Source organism: Rhamphochromis longiceps, linkage group LG5 (assembly GCF_057381845.1).
Source record: "Rhamphochromis longiceps isolate RC_006_pf linkage group LG5, R_longiceps_female_GT1.1, whole genome shotgun sequence".
NCBI lineage: Eukaryota > Metazoa > Chordata > Actinopteri > Cichliformes > Cichlidae > Rhamphochromis > Rhamphochromis longiceps.
In genome coordinates this window covers 6413489-6433701 of record NC_140561.1, presented here as the reverse complement: position 1 = coordinate 6433701, position 20213 = coordinate 6413489, and the positions used below count along the sequence as shown (strand labels likewise).

General features: G+C 41.3%; 1 protein-coding gene across 4 annotated transcripts in view; it reads right to left on the bottom strand.

The window, feature by feature from the left end:
* iqsec1b (IQ motif and Sec7 domain ArfGEF 1b) overlaps positions 1-20213 on the bottom strand; it is a 238243-nt gene that overhangs the window by 58191 nt on the left and 159839 nt on the right. Inside the window, exon 1 of one of the 4 annotated variants that reach the window (XM_085405547.1) lies at positions 14056-14658. The exons of 2 other annotated variants lie outside the window; for them this stretch is intronic. In XM_085405547.1, the coding sequence (XP_085261673.1) occupies positions 14056-14132 (77 nt within the window). In that variant the 5' untranslated portion in view covers positions 14133-14658. Of the gene's footprint in view, positions 1-7721; positions 8337-14055; positions 14659-20213 lie in introns of those variants that run through there. One more of the 4 variants, XM_085405550.1, reaches the window with a different exon arrangement.

Genomic DNA, 20213 nt, shown 5'->3' with positions numbered 1-20213 from the left:
TTTGCAGTCAGTTTGAATCTCTGCGTGGTGGTTTCACAGCTGTTTTCATGTTTTGTTAATTTGTGATTTTTTTTGTGCGTTTCTGTGGAAATGTTGTACTTGTTTATAGCCCTTACTCTGTGCTTTTATTATTTTGTTTAGCATTGCTGGAAAACTCATTGTGCAATAAACTTGGTCATATACTCTGGAGAGTGTATGACTACATTCAAACAGTGCACACACAAATACAGGATTTATTTTATTATCTGAAATCTCGTTAAAAACATTAGTGAACCATCACCACTCCCAAGGAAACTTTGTCTTTTGTGACTTCCTTCTTGGACCCTATTATGTCAGTTTCTATAGTCACAGAAGTCACACATTTGAATCCTGTAACACCATGAAAGTTGGGGACTGGTGGTGTTTGCGATAGCAGATTGAAAGTTTGATTTAAAATTATTCTGATTCATTAACATGCATGCTGGTTAATAGTAAGCAGCCAATGCACGGGTTTCACTAATCTAATTTTACTTGTAGACTTGTTTTGTAGATAGTGTTGTCACGACTGCCGCGGCAGCCATGTGAAGTCGAAGGGAAAAGGACCCAATCGCAGGCACTGACGATGCAATGAGTGAGCTTTATTGACATGAGGTAATAATACAGACAGAGCCAAGATGGGACAGACGGAAGCTAAGAACAAACCTAAACTGGGACAATCTAACCAACAAATCTAAAACCATAACTCACAGGAAAACATAAAGAGTGGAACACAGGATGACACGTGGAGGTAACGCAGACGGACCAGTAACAAGCAGAAGAAAACACGGGGCTTATATACACACAGGAGCAATCAGGGAATGGGAGACAGGAGGGAAACACAACTGGGAGAAATCAGAGCTGACGAGACAAGAGGAAGCAAAACCAGGCACACTACACACAGGACAGGGACTATCAAAGTAAAACAGGAGGTACAACAGGCACGCACAGACACGAGACATAAGACATGGCAACAGGAAGGAAACACAGAGACACAGAACAAAAGGAGCTCAAAATACAAAACAGAAACCAAACCTAAGAACAAGAAAATCTTAACATGAATTAACTTTAAACATAAGATAATAATCCAAACCAAAACCACAGGTCCACAGGCTCAGGACAAGTGTAGGAACATTTCAGGCATTTCTAAGTGATAATGATTTCAGCTGTAATCACCTTTCAACATTTTCTTTTTTCTTTTTCTGGCTTGATTTTAAATGAGCCAAAAACGCGAGAGCATAATTTGCAGTCATTTGGGGTTGCAGCACTGCAGAAAATGTGCTTATCTTTGTTGCAAGAGGTTTGGCACAAACGGCCCGAACAGTTTTCTGCATCACACTCCACTGAAGAGAAATGTCATGCAAAATAAATTAATTAATTTAAAAAAAATGAAGGATGTCCTTGAGCAAATTCTGACATTGTGGACAGTTTGTCCTTGGGGGACAGTTACCAACACGGGCTGCTCGAGTTTACTCTTGTGACGACGTTCAGAACATGCGCAATATATATTTACTTCTCCATAGCAGTGCATTCACTGACTGTCATATGGACAGAACTGTAAAGCGTCTGTCGCCAAGTCCAGCTTCACTTCTTTACTGTTGGGCCTGCTGTACAAAGCAAGCATGGCCCGCTACACTGATGATTAGTGATGTCTGGATGAGCAGCAGGCGATAAGGCAAAGACTCTCCCACCCCCTTCCACTCCCCCACCCCCAGAATCCCCCCACCCCCCGCCCCTCAATCTCCTCCGCATTAATTATGACATTGGTAATAAAGGAAAGTGTTTAACGGGCAGGAATTGCAAATGAGTGGGAATTGATTGGGCCTTCTCTCATACTAATTGATTGCAGACTTCAACCAGAAATAATAAAAGCGGATGAAGAGGAGGAGATGAGGGAAAGAGAATGAAAGCTGGGTGGGGTGAGTTAGGGGATGGGGGGTTTATTTAAAGGGCGGGTGGCCAGCAGGAGGTGGAAGTGGGAGGAGAACAGGCGTAAAGAGGTCAGAAAGGGTAAACACAATTGATGCAGCAGCTTACAAATAAGGAAAGTGTGTCTCTAATTACTGTTATCATTCTATTGTAAAAGTGCATTTCTCAGATTTGCACAATTAATCAGTGCGATGCAAAACACATGGGGTGACAACATGCAGTCCAAACATATAATAAAACACTCAGTTCCTGCAGCCTTTGCAAATGCACCACACCATTAACAACATGCATTTCCTCAAGCAGTAATAGCACTAATGTCCATCCTCTGTCGACACACTGCCGCTCCTGGCATATGCTACACAACAGTGAAAACAAAAACCCCGAGCTGCCAGTGAACGATACTCTCCCATAATACAAGCCGAAGGGTGTGGGCACGAAGCAGGAGGTGTTCCAGGAACCATTAGCCCCCTATTGATTAGCTACGTAACATTATAAACTATGCTGCAGTCATATTAACTAAGCTGTTCATGAAGTGAATAGCCGAGAGCTTAACCTCTGTCTTTTATTCATTCATAGCTTTGCTCCTTTGTTTTCATGAGATGAAAACTGAAACAAAAAGCTAAATCGCACATTCCAGGTGAAGATGAATTCAGACTTTTTAAACGAGAGAGTAATATTCGAAATTCTGTTTAATAAGCTGCTTAAGTTTCCTTCTCAAAACCTTCTACTTGACTACCCAGAGGTTTGGGGCGATAACTCGACTCAAACAATTGCAAATGCATAATATGTGACTAGCCTGATGTTAGCAGGGTGTTCACACTGGTAAATGCTGGTGAGTGCCACTTCCAGCTGGAACCTAGCAATCCTTTCTGAGTTTACAAAGATGGAGGCGGAGCCCTTCCTGAGGATAATGGCCTGGCTCACACCATACTGGGAAAAGCACTTTGGAAGGGAAAGGTCCTGGTGAATATGGTTAGCATTCAATAGTTTAGATTTTAATTGGTTATGGGATACTATGAGAGCACTGCCGAGCTTCTAATCCATCAGAGGGCCGTGACCAAGTGGCACATTGCTGTTACCAGAGTCGGAGTGAATTTAGGCTTCACGGGGCAGCTAGGGCCGGGTCGGGAGTACCTCTCCTGGACCACTGACAGCTCAGGGTCATAGTCTAGCTGACGGAGGTAGAGCGATCCAAGCTTTGGCCATTAATGTTTGATGAGCTTGGCCTCACTGGCATGTATAAAAGATGGAGGAGGACCCCAGGTGGCTGTGGCGTCCCCCTCCCCCCAAGAGCAACTATCCGATCATTATTGACCGGGCCATCGGCCACCGCTAGTAGCACCTGATAGTGATTAAAAAAGGGACTCAGAGCACAGCAGTTTCCTGAGCTACAGTGACACGCCATTATTTTTGAGAGATTTATTCTTGATTATGGCAATTTAAATCCATCATACTTTCATCCAAGCATGTACTGAGATCATTAGAAAGAGATCTTGTCTAACTGAAATGTTATGGTTTATCTCCTCACCTGCTGTGTATATGCAGACATGGTGAAAAGAAGGTTTCAAATGAAACATTAACATTATTCCCTCTTTTCTCCCGTTTTTCCTACAGAACTGTAAGCTAAACATTCAGATGCTCTCTGTTTCAGTAGGGGCAGGAACATGTGACATCTACCAACAGAATGTGTCCATGTTTAACCTCCATAGTCATTTAACTGACACTCACTCATGTAAATGAAGTAGACTCATTTTATAACGCGTTTTCATGTACATTACAGTAACTGTACAATCTGAATACACATACAATGTTCCTGAGAAAAACGTTTTCACTTGATCTTTATTATTAATCATTTAAACATATTTAAGTAAACGATGAAATGAATGCTACACGTGTATATATCATCATAAATAAAATATTGTGTAAAGTATATCAAAAAGGGTTCAAATTTTTTATTTCACTGCAAACCTCTGGAAATACTTTTCAAAAGAATAAAGGAAAGTTTGAGCTCTTGAAGTACTTATTGTATTATAATATGGTTTTTTGCTCAGATTTCTCACCAGTGAAACTGATTTCTAAACTTTATTAAACAGGAAAATGATGATATTTGGGGTTAGCCTATACCTCACCAGCTGGAGCGTTTAACCACTTCTTGTTTTATATAGACTAGGCATAGGAGTAAAGGTGAGGGGGAACTAGAGCTAATGTTGAGTTAGCACTGCCTTAGGCTGGTTCATTTAAAATAAATGAACTACACAAACTATGAAATATTTAAAAGGTAAATTAGTACTGGCTTGCCATTTTTTGCCTCTGATAATGTCTTGGGCTGAGCCCTGTAGCTCACTTTATCAATCAGGATCCAGGTGAACACATTTGGATTAAATATGATAAAAATTTTAAACACACGAGAGAGAAAAAACATTAAACAAACACAGAGTCCAAACAGGAGTCCAGGAAAGAAGACCTGGATCAAATTACAGGCGGCAATAAGACACTGTGGTGTTAAATTATTTATAACACAATATTGGCATGCAGTCCAACAACAAGCAGCTTATTAAGGGACAAATGTGCACTTGTGCATTATCCTGACGTTCGACTTCTTCAAAAGTAACGACAGAAACAGCTAAACACAACACTGTGTCTAGTTGCAGAGATTTAGATTATAGCTATAGAGTTTCTGTATCGTAAGTGTGGCATCGGTCGTCAGTGACACCACAGTGAGTCAAACAAGCCTAATCAGGATGAAAAGAATTCCTTCCAAAAAGTGTGAAATTGCTGAGGAATGGCAGAAGTACAGTGACACAGTAATGCAGACACACGTCAGTTATACCGACTGACATCCCAGCACACACAAAGCACAAGAACATAAAATGCAGTTTTATCATCATGTGACATTATTCTAGGCTGCAGACCAGCAAACATCTATTAACATCTGCATTTCCTTAAACAATCCGTTCAGCAGACACCAGTGAATTAGACCCACACTCACCATACGCCTCCTCCTAGGTGCTCTGTCTGTCTCTCGGTTGTGTTAAAAGCTCGTCTGCCTCCCGCCTGCCTGCCTCAGGTGTTCGACGGCAGAAAGCTCCTGAGATACTGCAGCTGTTCTTCACCAGTGACAGGGCAGAGGGAGTTTCTGTCAGACAGTGAATGGCCAACAGCTCACTGACTCCGCTCCGTACTCTTTACACAAGGCCCTCTACACCACCACTCCCCGCTTAAGGCAGAAATGACTTTACCATTAAAGTGCAGCCTTTATGGAGGACCAGGTGGGTATCGATTCACAACACAGGCGCACATCTGCTTGTAGACAACTCTCAACTGCCGTGTTTACACGCATGCCAGGAAGCTGCAGAGCTACAGTAATTGTCCAGACAGCTGAGGGTTTGTTGTCCAGTTCAGGAGGGAAACCGTATTTCCTCTCGTCGGGGAGACTAGGAGCACAGGAAGCAGACACACAGACACGTACTCCACTGTAGGTCACCTCAAACAGGCTGCAGCTCCAGTCTGAGTCCCCAAGTTAAATAAATAATGTCTGCACTCCTAGCAGATCAGGTTTGCTAGCTTCTACTATTTCACTGGCAAACCTTTTTAAATGGGCTGCATGAACACAGTCTTTGAACTAAACACGGTCTGCTAAGAGTTCAAACAAAGATTGGGACAGCCTCTGCTGTGCAGCCAGGCTCTTTACAGGGAATTTATTACAAAAGCAGGTTAAAATTCCCTACAGAGAGTGAATACCTGGGGGGACCACTCTCACACTCACAGATGGGGTTGGTATGCAGACAGACATTCAGGAGAAGAATCAGAGAAACAGGGTGAGGACCTGCATGTGAGCACGTGAGTTATTGAGCTATGACTTCTGTCCTCAGGAATGTTCTGCAGACATGCTGCTCTACCATCAGCTCAGAGAGAGGAGGGCTACAAAAGGTCACTCTGCCAGAGACAGCAATAACACTGCAAAAGGTTTTAATTATGCAAAACAACCCAAGAACGCCAAAAAATCCTGTGTCAACTACTTGTAATTTTCACATATTTATTGAACTGAAAGTCCACCTCATCATTCCCTGTACAGAGATTTTGTGGATGTGGGTAAAAGAAGACGAAGCACCACGACAATGCTGGAAAGCAGAAAACGTTGATCTTCTTAAATGTTGTGCTAGAATTTTCTTCTGCTGCCACTGTTACTATCAAAAAAGTGGCAAAAAAAAAGACTCTAGCGTAAATATAGACCAGGCTAATTAAAGTCAGCTATTTAAAAACACCACACATTTGCCTCCAGATCATGTGTGCATGTGTGAGTAAATGTGTAGTCAATTTTAGCAGAGCAGACAGAAGGGACTCCAAGCCAAGAGGAAAAAGCATGTAACTGTGGCATTCATTAGAAATCGGCACGGACGGAAAATGTCTGATGGCCAAGTTACACAAGGCTGTTTGCGTGCGCAGAACCAGACAGAGATCAGAAATTCAATATAACGCCTGGACTTGCTGAGAATCCCAGGAGGAACATTTGTGTTGTGGCCGGCAGACCCAAGGAGACTGGAATTACAGGCCGTAGCAGTTTATGAATGGTGATTGTCTACTGCTGAGTCAGGCTGCTCTAGCCACAGTGGCCACTAATTTTAGCCTTGCTGTGGTGAAACCACTGCGAGGAACCATTAATGCTTCAGCCCATCCCCTGCAGCATCTTCAGTATGTTTAATACGACAACACAGATGGAGGGCACTGCATGGAACGAAGCATAGTAAGTCTTCTTCCAGTCATCTCCAAAGAAACAACAGTTTTTCTAAGCTACTGCTGAAACACTTTGCCCATTAAGTCATCAAATTATACGACTAATTTAATAATCAATACTTTCAGTAAGTGGTTCCTGATAGGGGTCATTATGGGTCCAGTTGGTTCAGAGGAATCGAGACCTGACCTGATTGTACCTGTGTCGTACTGGGACCATATTCTACATTAACTGCTCTAGTCTAATAAAGTTGGGTAGGGTTTCATTTTCCTGACACAGATCTAATTATCTTTGTATTAGAGTTGGGTCTTGCAGAGCTTGGATCACCCCTTTGGACACATCTCAGATTAAGAAGTCCAAAACTCGGCGTAACTGAAAGACCTCTAGTTTTAAATCCCAGACAGCACTGGAGGGTCACAGCGTGGATAATATAATTCTGTTTATTTGGGAAGATGAACATGATTAAAAAAATCATAGCTGTTAAGAAACTGGTAGATACTCAATCACAAAAGGTCACAGGGACCACTCACATGCTCAGCAGCCATTTTTCAAAGAAAAGTATTTACTGGATCAACACTAAGCTAATTAAACGAGTACTTTCAATCTGAAGTACCATACATTTGGATGTTTGGGCTCTTGTATAAAAATAACTTGTTTCAAGATGGATGTTTTCACTATTCTGTAACATTTGATGGACTAAATGTTGAAAACAAAGGATTTAAATGATTTAAAACAGAGAAAAAACAACAAGAAATCAACTAAACAACTTTTGATCTTAAATCATCTGATGATTTATTGCATACCACAGCTTTGTTTGTTTGTTTTAAAACTTGTGGTAAACCATACAGTCTCACAGTGCAGCCTAACTCATCTTGCAATAATCTATTTAAAAAAAGAAAAGGCTAACTTACCACCCCTGATCTACAGGTGTCCAATTTTATTAAAACGCGTTACCCCGGGGAAGGAACCAGCATGAGCCCGAATGCTTTCCCAGCCACACACCAACACCACACTTTTGAGCTCTGGAGTAAGAGGATCCCCCTACCTTATCGTGCGCACTGAAATGCAGTATTTCCACATTAGATTCCACATGCCCCTGACATCGTCAGGACAGATTTGGCTTGTTTAAGTTCTTGAGTGAGAGACCCAAATGTTTTTAGGCAACTCAGAGCTGGGAAAAGCCTGCCTCAGGAGAAGCAGCATCCACCCATGCCACTCCTTCTCTCTCTCCTCACTTGACCACAAAACATGTACTAGTCTTTGCTCGCTCCTGAGAAAAAATGACTAATTCTCCATCCTGTAGGCTGGGTTTTTTCAGTCACTGCTCCTTTCTGAGTTCCTCTTTTTTCATTTCTTTTTTCATTTCTTGTCTGAGGAGAGCAGAGCAGAGACTTATCCAGCATTACCAAGTAAGGCCAGCTTCTAAGTGGACCAGACAGGGAGGAAAATCCCTTCTTGCTTTAGTGTGTAACACTAGTGAGTGTTCACATTCCACTAGCTGGCTGCAGCCCCTTTCCTCAGTAGCTTATCTTTTACTGCTGCCACGCCATTCCTCCTCTAAATCATCCCACTGGCTGAGTACGGGATGTGCAAAGGTTCAGGTATTGTTTTCTCCTGTGGTGTCAAGTCTCACTGTTTTTCACAAACTCTCAATAGATGGTATCTGACCTAAGGATCGTGAAACATGCTGCAGCTGAATAAGATTATTTTGGTCATGCTACAGTGGGTGTGATGCGTCAGCTATCTTTAAACAGCAGTAAGAGGAAAATAAAACATCCAAGTCAACATGCTGAGTCAGTGAATGTAAAGAAAAAGTAAAAAACTCTTTGATGTCTGGTGTTTATCATCTGTCTCATGAGAGACAACGCACCCAGTGTGTAACGCGTGAGGGTTTACGGTTCAGTTAAGCAACTGAGTTAACTGGACCAAGTATTTACTCTCCTATTTTTATATTTTTAATAGCTGATTTTCTGTAAAGACTGTTGCTTTGGGTGCAGTCTGGGATTAGGTTGCAGCTTTTTAAGCATCACTTCTTAAACTGCCATGTCTGGCAGTAATCTTGTTCATGCTTCAAGAGCATTTAAAAAGCAAGATAAGGACAGGCTAGATGGAGCGAATGAAAAATGTCATGTAATGGTGCTATTAAATAAGAAGTAGAAAAACACTGCCTTTATGGAGTTTATGCCACTAATTCATATTTGCCAGTGTTAATGCATTCACACACTCTTCTACTGTAATGATACTAATGCATAAATATCACCAGGTCTGAGGTCTAAGATCTTTCTTCTGTAGAAAAGTCAGCAGCTTTTCCACACATGACACTGACACCTTCAATTGCAATCAGAGTAAGACTTGCGTGTCTGGAAGGGGCTTTAGCTGCGAACAGCTGTGCAGTCTGAAAATCCTTCTACAAAGAATGACAGAAAGGAGGAGAGGTGCTCCGTGTTCCAGCAAAGGAAACTTGAACTTTGAATGCAGGGTAACTCGTAATGCAGACAAAGACTTGAAAGAAGCTCAACTGAACTCATGGGGAGAGTTACAAAAAACTAGCCTCCATCAGTACGTGTTTAAATGTTGACACCGGTTATTAGCGCTTTCTCCCAAAGCTCATCTTTCTACGACTGATTACTTGGAATTTATTTTTTATTTTGGCACTGAGTGAGGACTGTAGATGTTGCCCTCAGTGCATACTGCAGTCTCCATTTGAATGGATCTTTTTCACACAGTAAGCTGGCATTCATGCATGTTGTTTTTATCCTGGACTTGAAAACATAAAACCACCCTTGGACATTAATCATCATTACTACCTGTTTGTTTATCAGAATATAATGGATTAAAAATCATTTTATTTTAAATATCAGTATTTAAAAACACATCTATAATCTATCCTTTGTTACAGGTACAAACTTTTGAAATGTTTTGGAAAGTTAAATAAGATACCTTGGTTTCTTATGTTTGTATATACAGTGTATTTGAGTTCGATTCATATATTATAAGGTAAAGAACTGATTAGAATTTACTTTTTGTAGGTAGCATCTACACTAGAGTATTATAGTGTAGTGACCTAAATAACCATAACAGCTAGGCATATCAACGGCTCCAAACAAGCTTCAGCTGCATGTAAACGATATGCTGACACATAGTAAAGGAAATCCTTACAGTGACCATCTGAGACCTTTGCCTTTGTTATTTTAGATGTTTAAGAATAACCAAGTATTTCCATTGCCTGCTGGTCTCTGTGTCTTCCTATATGAGCAGCTGCCAAACATTTCTCTGTCTATCTTTGACCTCCACTCTCATGGCTGGGTCAGCTACTAAGAGTTAGAATGAATGCTGATACTAATGCTTCAGTATAAAAACGTCAGTGTGAATTATCTGCTTGATAAAGACTCACAATATTTTCACAATATTTCAATTCAATGAAGAAACAAGAGCAGAAACAGATGAAAAATGGCAGATATAATTAATATGTAATGCAAGCTAATCAACAAAAGGGAGAATCAGTGGCCACAGGCACCAGAGCTGTGAACCACAGTGACGGCAGCTCCAGGCTCGCACTGCCACACTCTGTACACATTCACACAGCAGATTGATTTGACAGGGGCTTCGTACTTTGATGTTTCCATTTCATGCCATGGAGAAAATCACAGAAATCAATGATATCAAACTGACCGCTACGAGCCATATCTTCTACTGGGTGGTGCAGTCTGGGCGAACAAGCTGCTAGTGTATCAGCTACAAAATGTTCACTCGCAGGCCAGACAACACCAGAATGTCCACACTGTAATTTCTTTAACAAAGTTGCATGGTCAGTCAGTACAGACTGGCTGAGGAACACTTACAGACCCCCTTTGAATAAGCAGAGGATCATTGGATGTAATATTATGTAACCTGTAATTACACGGCAGTAATTTGGTGCACATGGCTCGACTAACTCATTAATCTTGAATGATATTTACATGTTGGGGTGGAATATACAGTATACTGCCATCCAATGAAAGGTCTTGCTTTTTTCAGCAAGATCATGTCAAACCACATTCTGCATTTATTCCACCAACATGGTTCACTAAAACATCTGGGTGCTAAACTGGCCTGTCTGAAACGAAACATGACAAATGAGGCGTTGAACTGCCGAGCAGCCGAAATCTTGTATCAAACAAACGTGTTTTGCTTTTAAAATGACAGCAATTGGTCACTTTTTGCTGATTGTGATTAAAAAAGGTGGTCCAACACATTAGGAAACACATTTCTGAAAAGTGTGGCTGTCATCAAATTAAAATGAGCATATATTTTAACACACTAACATTAATGCAACTTTAAGTTATATTAACTCTCTTTCTAATGTAACCTATATTATATAGTGAGTGTTAAACAGTTTGCTTATTTTTTTGTACATCTAAATAAAAAACAAATAAAAAAACACTTCAATCACTTGGGTGAGTAGGTAAGAATCTGAAAAGCATCTGGAGATTTATCAGGATTCATCGGTGTCTGCGAGGACTTTGGGCAAACTCCACAGGGATCTGTCTTAGAAGGACCACAGACCTGCCTGATGCCTTTAGGATGGCTTTTGATGTCATGCATTTAGTGAAACCCTCTCAATCCAGGCCACAGTGAATGTGCAATATTAAAAAGCCACTGCTCTGCCTGCTAACTTCAGATAGAAACACTGTAATCTGATGAATCCTTTAGGAAAAAGCCAAAGTCTCAATCTTTGTACGGGCGAATTGAGATCCATAAATGAGCCACTTATACGAACAATTATTCTGTTAGGACTTGGCAGCTGTACATGTTGGGGCTCAGGTCACATCGACATGAGGAAAAATGGATGAGGAAGTCAAGTCAGTGTGAATGATGAAAGAGGTGGGGGGAGGCTTGTGTGTGTGTGTGTGTGTGTGTGTGTGTGTGTGTGTGTGTGTGTGTGTGTGTGTGTGTGTGTGTGTGTGTTGGGGGGGGGGGGCTTCAGCGCTGATGAACTGCCATGTTTGGACAATATTTAAATGTATTTCTCAGTACGGCACAATCACAGGTTTCTGGTCCCATCAACACAACACCCGTTATTGTGGTCCGTCCATAGCTATTAAAACACAGATAAATCCATTAGCAGACACTGGGCAAGAGTTGAAATATTATCAGTAAGGTCACCGATCTACTGGAATCACAGGCAAAACACAGAGGCTGAAACACAGAAACCTGAAATCAGAAGTTTAATTTAAAGGCTCCTTAAGGCTCTATTTCACTTTCTGATGTGCATTTTTCAGATTAAAGAGATGCATTGAATTTTCTACACATAAGTGAAAACTCTGAGGAACAGCAAACAGACAGATACAGCATATTGCTGATTGTTCCATTTTAACAGACTGAACAGTGTTCTTTGTATACAACCTCTTATTGACCCAAGCAAAGAACTGCAACTCATTACTGTCTGGCTCCCAAAGCGGAGCTCAGAAGCCTACAGCAAATGAAGATTTTCCATTTACACCACACTCCAAAACAACACTGCTGTTGAGTTTGGCTCATCCTCAAGCATAATGAAATGTGTCTCCACCAGGCAAACACTGACTTGTACTTCAATGGAAAACAGAGTATTAAGTCATGTTATCAGGAGGGGGTTATGCTATTTTTTGTGGACTCTAAAACAATTATAGATATAAAGATGGCCTTGGGGTGTGTGACAGTTCATCCTTTTAGATGATCAACTCCACATCACATATTCCCCTTTTTTCTTTTCACTTGACCCGACCCGCAGGGCAGTCTTTCTCATTACTTTTACAAAATGAAATAAAACACAAGCCAGAAAACAAACAAACAACAAAATTAGCTTTGAAGCAAACATGTCAGTGATTTTGGCTGTATTATCACACAGTGTAAAATTCATTTCATTTCTTGCATTAAAAAGCATCCTGCTGGTGTAATAGATCATTAGTAACCATACTAAAAGCCAACAGATAGGTTTTTGACAGAAAAGTCATCATCATTAATTTTGTATTAGCTTAAACATACACATCTTTGACATGCTGTAAGTATTTTGGGATAAATAGCAACCCTCTCACAGAAGATAACACTGTAACCAGTATGCTTTGGACCAATGATTAAAACAAGTTGTTAATGTTAATATGTTATCGGCAAGGTCTCATATTGTGCTGATTTATACGAACATAATGGAAACACATTACGTGTTCAGGTTCCCAAACGAAAGTTGAAAAACACAAACAGCTACAGGACAGGGTTAGGGGTTTAGCTATTTAGCTAATGTGTGTAAACTGCGACATAGGGCCCTGGAACATGGATAAACAAAACACCACCAACAACAAACTTTTCCGAAGAGCTTGACTTTGTATTGTATTGGAGCTGACAAGCACACGGCAGGTTTTATGTCTATACTTGAAACTGTCAGAAGCAGTTATAAGAAGTGTGTTTCAATGATGATGTTGCTAATAAAAAAAAAAAACAACTCTCTCTCTCTACACGCAGATGTTTTACGGTATATATTTATTTGTAGCAAGTAGGTTATAGCAAGTATAGAGAGAGAGGTCCAACAGGACTTAAAGTTATCATGGAAACAAATAATTGGCATAAAGAAATTGTTTTTTCTTCATAATGTAGACATTAAACTAAAGCAAAAAATAGTGATCAAAATAATCTGATTGTATTCTTTTAATTCAATAGCTCTATAAAGTTGTTTTCCACACTGTAGCCTCCAGGGTGTGATATGGATTTCCAGCGGAGTACTACAGCTTCCCAGATTGACTGTACAGCTGCTGATGTGTGAATTCTCTAAAATTCTACTTTAACCAGCAGGAATTAATAAGTGTTTTTGTACAAACTCTTTAAAATGTGTTTATATAAAGTACATGAAGGTAAACATGGATATTGTTGTACAAACTCAGAAAAAATATAAACAACAACAAACAACAACAAAAGACCCCCATCTGGATGCAATACTGGGGCTGGACAAAGGACCACAGAGCACGTGCCTCCTCATGCTGCCTGAGCCGATGGGACCACACATACAATAGACTGAATACTGCGCTGGAGCTTGTCCGAGGCAAACCACAACAATAGCTCTTCCATTCAGAGCAGCTGACCTCGCTGACACGTGGGTCCTTTGTCCCCGTTTCATCCTCTCTCGACATAAAAAAAGCAGAGAGGGTGAAAAGTGTCCGCTGTCTGTCAGCCACGACTGGGTCAAACATGACACTTTGTGTTCATGTGGGAATTAAAATGGGAACTAAAAGACTACATATATGATTGCATTTCCGCAAGAGGAACTGACGTGATGTGACAAAACATTCTTTCTTTTAGTAAGCTGGCTTTTTCCCTAGTCATGCAAAATGTGAGATTCTGAAGTCTCTTAATGAACACAGCGAGCATCTTACCTTTTATAGAAACCGTGCAGAGGCTGTAGACACAGGAACTGCCAGTAGTCCAAACAAAAAGCTTTGAACTTCAACATTTTGTCAGCCAGTTAAAAAGGCTTAGACTAAAAATGTCATTCTGCATGGAAAAAAAGAACTTGCTTAAAAAGAATGGCTTACATTTAGAGGAACAAAACAAATCATGCACAGTTCAGACTGCATGTCAAAAACACTGACACCCCACATGGTACAATCCCATCTCAGCGTCTGCCTGTGTGTCTCTGGGCCACATGGAGGGGGTTGAACCTGCATCCCTCTGCTGCTGCTGCCTTTGTTAACGCTGAGCGGTCGCCTGCAGTCCTGTGCTATATGTCCAGTTATAAGCTCCTTTTGGTGTGATAGAGATGTCAAAGACCAGACACCGTGGATCTGTCTGGGGTTCCTGAGCAAAAGGTTCACCTTGGCAATCTTATGGTGGATTCAACCTACTCCGTCCCACCATGCTCAATCTTTTCAAGTTAATCAATAGCAGAGATGGTCTCAGTTTCCATCATTGCTGCTCCTCAGAGTTGAGTTACAGCTGCTCCTATTGTCTAAGCAGCCACACTGACAAGGTCTGACTCTGCTGCGCCTCGCTGGGCCAACAAAGCACACAAAGGCCTCCCTCGGCGACCGTATCAATTAGGCTTTATCAGATGCTGCACAGCCTGCACCAGCCCAGCCTGCTCAGGGAGAGGCTAATCAGCAGCAGCACATGGTGCGCAGAGGGGCGAGGCAAGTACCCATGAGGGCCAACCTCAATCACGTTTTGTACACATAAAGCCTGAGCTGGTTGCCAAGACAACTCCAAACACAGGATTTACAGAAAGTAATGGACCCTTGATGTGAATCTTTCTCACTGAATGAAGATGAGAGGTGAGGGTCAATTTCAAGAGTTCTCAGAAGCCTTCCAAGAACAAAAATCCCCAACCAAACAAAACACGCTCCAACATCAAAAACGTCTTATGTACAAATTATTAAAATGATGCCAAAAAAAGAGAACAGACGATTCACGTGCATGAATGAATTAATGACGAATACAGGAACACCGTCACTAGCTTATCATAACGTGTTCTTCCAAGTACAGATCTACAACCTGCAACGGATCATGGTGTTCACATATCACCATTTTTACTCCACAAGTTTTACTTGGAAAAAGAAAAACATACTTTCATAATAATCAAAGAGATGATAAGTGAATCAGTTTTATCGTAACCAGTGTAAACAAGTCCCATGATCACTCTGTTTAATACAGATATCCCTGTTGGATGGGCGGTGTTGCTCTCTGCCATGATGATTCAGCTGTCAGTAGCATCCTGTCAGCCAGGTTTAAGACAATCACTGCTACAGCTTTCAGCTCCATCGGCTCACAGAGCCACAGAGTGGGCTGGGTGGGGAGCCACACGGAACGATACGGCAATTATTCAGCCGGGCAAACAGCTTTGAAGTGAGAACAGACAGCATTTTGTAAAAGGCTGCGAGTCAGAGAAAAGTTTACAGTAATGAACAGTACACTGAAGTATGATGCTGCAAACTCAAAATGCAATCCTATTCTGTGTGTTATGTGGATGAGCCAGTTGTTAAAGGCCTACACTAATAACACTAATGACTTATATGAAGTCTTTGGTAATTATACAGCATTATACTAGAATAGAAGCACCAAGTGAACAAACCGGCCAGCTAAGCTTGACAGAAATGTTAAAGGGGCTCCCAGTGAATTTCTTCCTCTCTTTAATAAAACTGAGAGATTTACAAATGATTAAATAAGAACTTCATGACATCCAGGCTTTGGACAAATGTAACTTTTACACAGATGCCTATGGTGTCATCACCCTCCTGAATTTTGACTGTTTTCAGTGCACTACTGTAAACATAATTTTACATGTTAATTAATAAAATAATATGCACTGAAAGCTTTTTAAAAAATGAAATCCCCTTCATATTGGCTCCCAGTAATTTGGCCCACTGCCTAACATTCACTGACTTGTTCACTTTGCAAAGGTAAACTAAAAGCATTTTGTTAACTTTGCTACCTTACTGTTGAATGTTTTGTGTTACTGCATATTGTTAACCAGCAAGCATGTCCGTGTGAGCCCACAGTGGGCAGGTGTGAGGCTGTGTGGAGCACAGCTCCTATGGGCAAATCCATAACTGGCTTGCCAACAGAATGTGGCACCGATTTTGGGTCCATGTGAGGCTCATGAGCCAATGCAGTTTTGCCTTTATGGGGCCTAATGGGGGAATCCTGTGGGCCCTACACTATTGTGCTTCACAGAACCTCACAGAAAACCCATGTGGGGATAATGCAGGCTACCTCATGTGGGGCCTATAGCAGTTTTGCCCATTTGGGTCGTGAAGTGGGAATTTTGTTGGTAGGATTACTCACAGAAAAAACATGTGGTGCCAATGAAGGCAACCTTATAAGGGGTCCACAGCAGTTTTGCCATTTTGAGCCTCAGTGCCAATCTGTGGGCACACCACACTTGCCCTTATTAGACCTGCCCACACAAAATCCAAACAAGAGCCCCTATGGGCTTGCATGAATCTGGTTAAATCATAATCACACATGATTGACTCCTTTAAAAGTTCATTTTTAAAGCCCCTTGCAGCTTCATCTTTGTGGCAGTACCAGCCAATTGGAATATTAAGATACTATCTTCCATCACCATAGTGACAGATATAAAATAGCTTTTCAAAACGCTGAACCTGATGTGTTAGTTTTCAAAAGTCTACAGTCACACTGCAATGTGCTATCTGAAATGCGTGTTTGAATTCAGGCACTAACAACACTGCAGTAAATGTCCCTGTTTTATTCAAGGCCACCAGAGGTCAGGTCATGGACTGAGCCACACACGTTCCTCTCAGCTTATTAAGGAGCAGTGAGGGGGGTGGTGGGTGGGGGTATGGGAGCAGCACATTATTGAGAGGTGTGATGCAGTCAGATGGGAGCTCATCTATCATGTGGTTTCTAGAGCCTGAAGTGTGTAAGCAGACAAAGTGAGATGTCACAATGACCATTCACCTCTCACAAGGCGTAGACAATAGAAATCCCACACCAGCGTTCGTAATTATTCATACATAGTATGTAAAAATACAGACTTCTGTATAACTCATGTTTTTGGATATGTGATGCTAATCTCACAGCCTGACATCTTCTATCAGTGAATATGTTCCAGTAGTGAAGGATAGAAAGTAGATTCTGCTGCATTAGCTTAACTGGTTGCCGCTCTTCCTGAACCCAGCAGAAAGCTGGAGTAAAATGAGCTGGAGGAAAGCATTATGGTAATAACTGCAGATTCCATTTGGCACCTGGGGAAGGACAAGCCCTTCACTCCAGCTGAGCTTCTTTAGTTCACAGGCTTTAGCTGTCTCGGAAACAACAAACCCAACGCTACAACACCAGGTGTACCTCCGGCAGGCCATGAACAACAAGCAATATGGGTATCCTATTCACTGTGTAATGTACATAAAGACTGCCACAATACACTTGAAATTCATGGAAACCACAGAGTAAAACGCACAGTGGCTAATGTCACACTTTTAAAAGGAAATTCTGGTAGTTGTCCACCAAATTCATGATTTCAAAATCATTCTATGACTAATTTGGTCTGAGGGTTTTTGAAATGACACACTACAAAGTAGTTTCTTTTTTATTTTGTGTCCACAACCAAAAACAATATCATGACTACCTCCAAGAAAAGACAAGTGTGAGGTGTTTTCCCCTTTTACTGACAGGCTTTTCATCCCAGCTTAAAGAGTGACTCTATGCAGCACATCTACCCACTTCTGGACTCAGATGTACTGTATAAACCATAAAATAGCATCCCCCCCACTTTTAATATGCAGTATGTAAAATCTCATTTTCATACACCTCTCAATTTAAGTTCATAATCCTACAGTGGCCACTATAGGACAAACAGCTGTGGCTGCCATCCATGTGTAGGCTGTCCACTGTTCACTGTTTAATGTGGCTGCGGTGGCAATATGCAGAGTGTCCACATCTATTTGTGAAAATTGAAGTTTGATATGAGACAATGAGCCAGTGAAGCTCATTTCTGACCAAGTAAAGTGATGCTGAGGTGAATTGTTGAGGATAGCTTGAACTTTTCTGTTGGTACGTGCTGCTGTTTTTGCCACTGTTGCAGCTAACAGGCATTAGCGAAACATTGTTGGACTGAATACTAAGTAGGATTTCTTGAATTGCTTAAAGATTGGAAATCATGTTTTGAAGAATCATCCAAACTGAAAGTAAAAATCACTTTTTGTCTTTTACCAACGTGCATAGCAATGCAGCTCAGTTCTGCAAAGCTGATTTCTAATTGAATCTGACAATATTAGAAAGATTGGGGGTTTGTCCTCCAGGTTCTCTTTCCACATGAATAAAAGTATTTTTATTTCAAACTGCAATCCCTGCTGGATAGAACGTCATGGCAACAAAACTCTAAAGCATTAGTTCAAAGTGGCAACCACATGATGCCTACAGAAAAACGAAACATAACAGGAGTAAGACGCTTTATTCAGCACCTCCCCGGCCAGTGAAAAGCTTGTTAGGCTGCTGCTTGATGAGTGCTTTAAGCTCCTCCCCAAGAAATATCATTATTGAAATTCTGTCAACATTACACAGAAGAAGGCTGAGAAAGGCAATGAAGAAAGGCAAAGTCACAGTTTGTCGAATCTGTTGTGCTGCCACTCCAGCAAGAGCTGGGTATTGGAAAAATACAGTAGTTTTTATTCCCTTAAAAAAAGCAAAACAACAACAAAAAAACCTCTGGCAAAAACCCTCTCCTAGCTGTCATACTATTCTGCTCACTCATTTGGCAGAACAGATCCTATTATCTTGTTTATCCTCATGGAAATTTAACGGTTTACCACGTGGTGTACATTTTCTCAGCAAATGCAGGTCTGAGACAGCCAGTGAGAAGTGCTGCGGGTGACTTTAGAGGGAGTCTGAAATTTGCACGATATGATCAAAATACGAGTTTGATGCCTTGTTCCCCCTGCATGAGAGGAAACATCTTTACAGGCATGACTGAGGAAGCATGAGGGGGAAAAGCCACATTTGTGCCATTATCTCAGGGCAGCACCTCAACTCTGACCTGCTCTCCTCGGAGTTCATTAAAGAAGTCATTTGCTGGCATAATAGGATTCCTTATCCGATACGAGGTTTCCTCCCCGTTCACCCGCTGTGCTCGAATGCTGTGATAATTCCTCAAGAAGAACACGCAGCTCTCTCTACAGAGTGATAAACAGTCAACGCTGGCATTATCATTATCTCTACGGTCTGACACCAACAAAGGTGGCCCACGGCGTCCCTGCTCGGCCATAACAGCCCCCGCGAGCCTGTCGGTACCCAGGGGACCGCTGCCTGTGTAATTGCAGCTATTGTGAGGCCAGCTGAGGTCTGAGAAGGAGTGATGAGCAGAAAGATGAGAAGGTTATGTTGTGAAGGCAGATTACCTTCACGCGTGGCTCTCACTAGGCACTGATTGATGGCTATTTGCCTCAGCTTTAGCACAGGATCTGCCACAGGATAAAGCTCTTTTCCTTATGACTTCTAGGACTGACTGAACAAAGCTTTGGATGACACTCTTTCTTGAGTATGGCTTGAAATCCTGATACAATCCATCATATATCACATGCAACGAAGAAAGTTCAGAACTGTCTAAACCACCACACTAAAACATCTCTGGAATAGAAAACATTCAGATTCTATCTAGCACAGAAAGTCTCGTTTGCCTTTATCAATAATGGCTAGGCCAAATATTAAGAGCTTATATCAAATAAAAGTTGTAGCTAGCAAGTAAATCCTGCAGCCGTCGCTTTCGCTTGATGTTGTTTGACATTTCAAGCTCAATAGAAAAGGCTGACTCATTTTGTCCCATTTCCATCCTGACACCAGGGTTAACCCTGTGAGCACTCCGACTGATTGCAGTGAAGATGGGGTTACATGTTTTTATTTCTGCTTTAATGCAATTTCTATAATGTAATTACATTTCCAGCTTATTATTCTAAATCATATTGATTGATATTAGTACCGTGGTTAGCACTGTTGAATCACAACATGAAGGTCTTACTAAGTTTGCATGCTCTCCTCTTGGCGAGTGGGGTTGGGTTAATTAGTGAGTCTAAATTGCTCATAG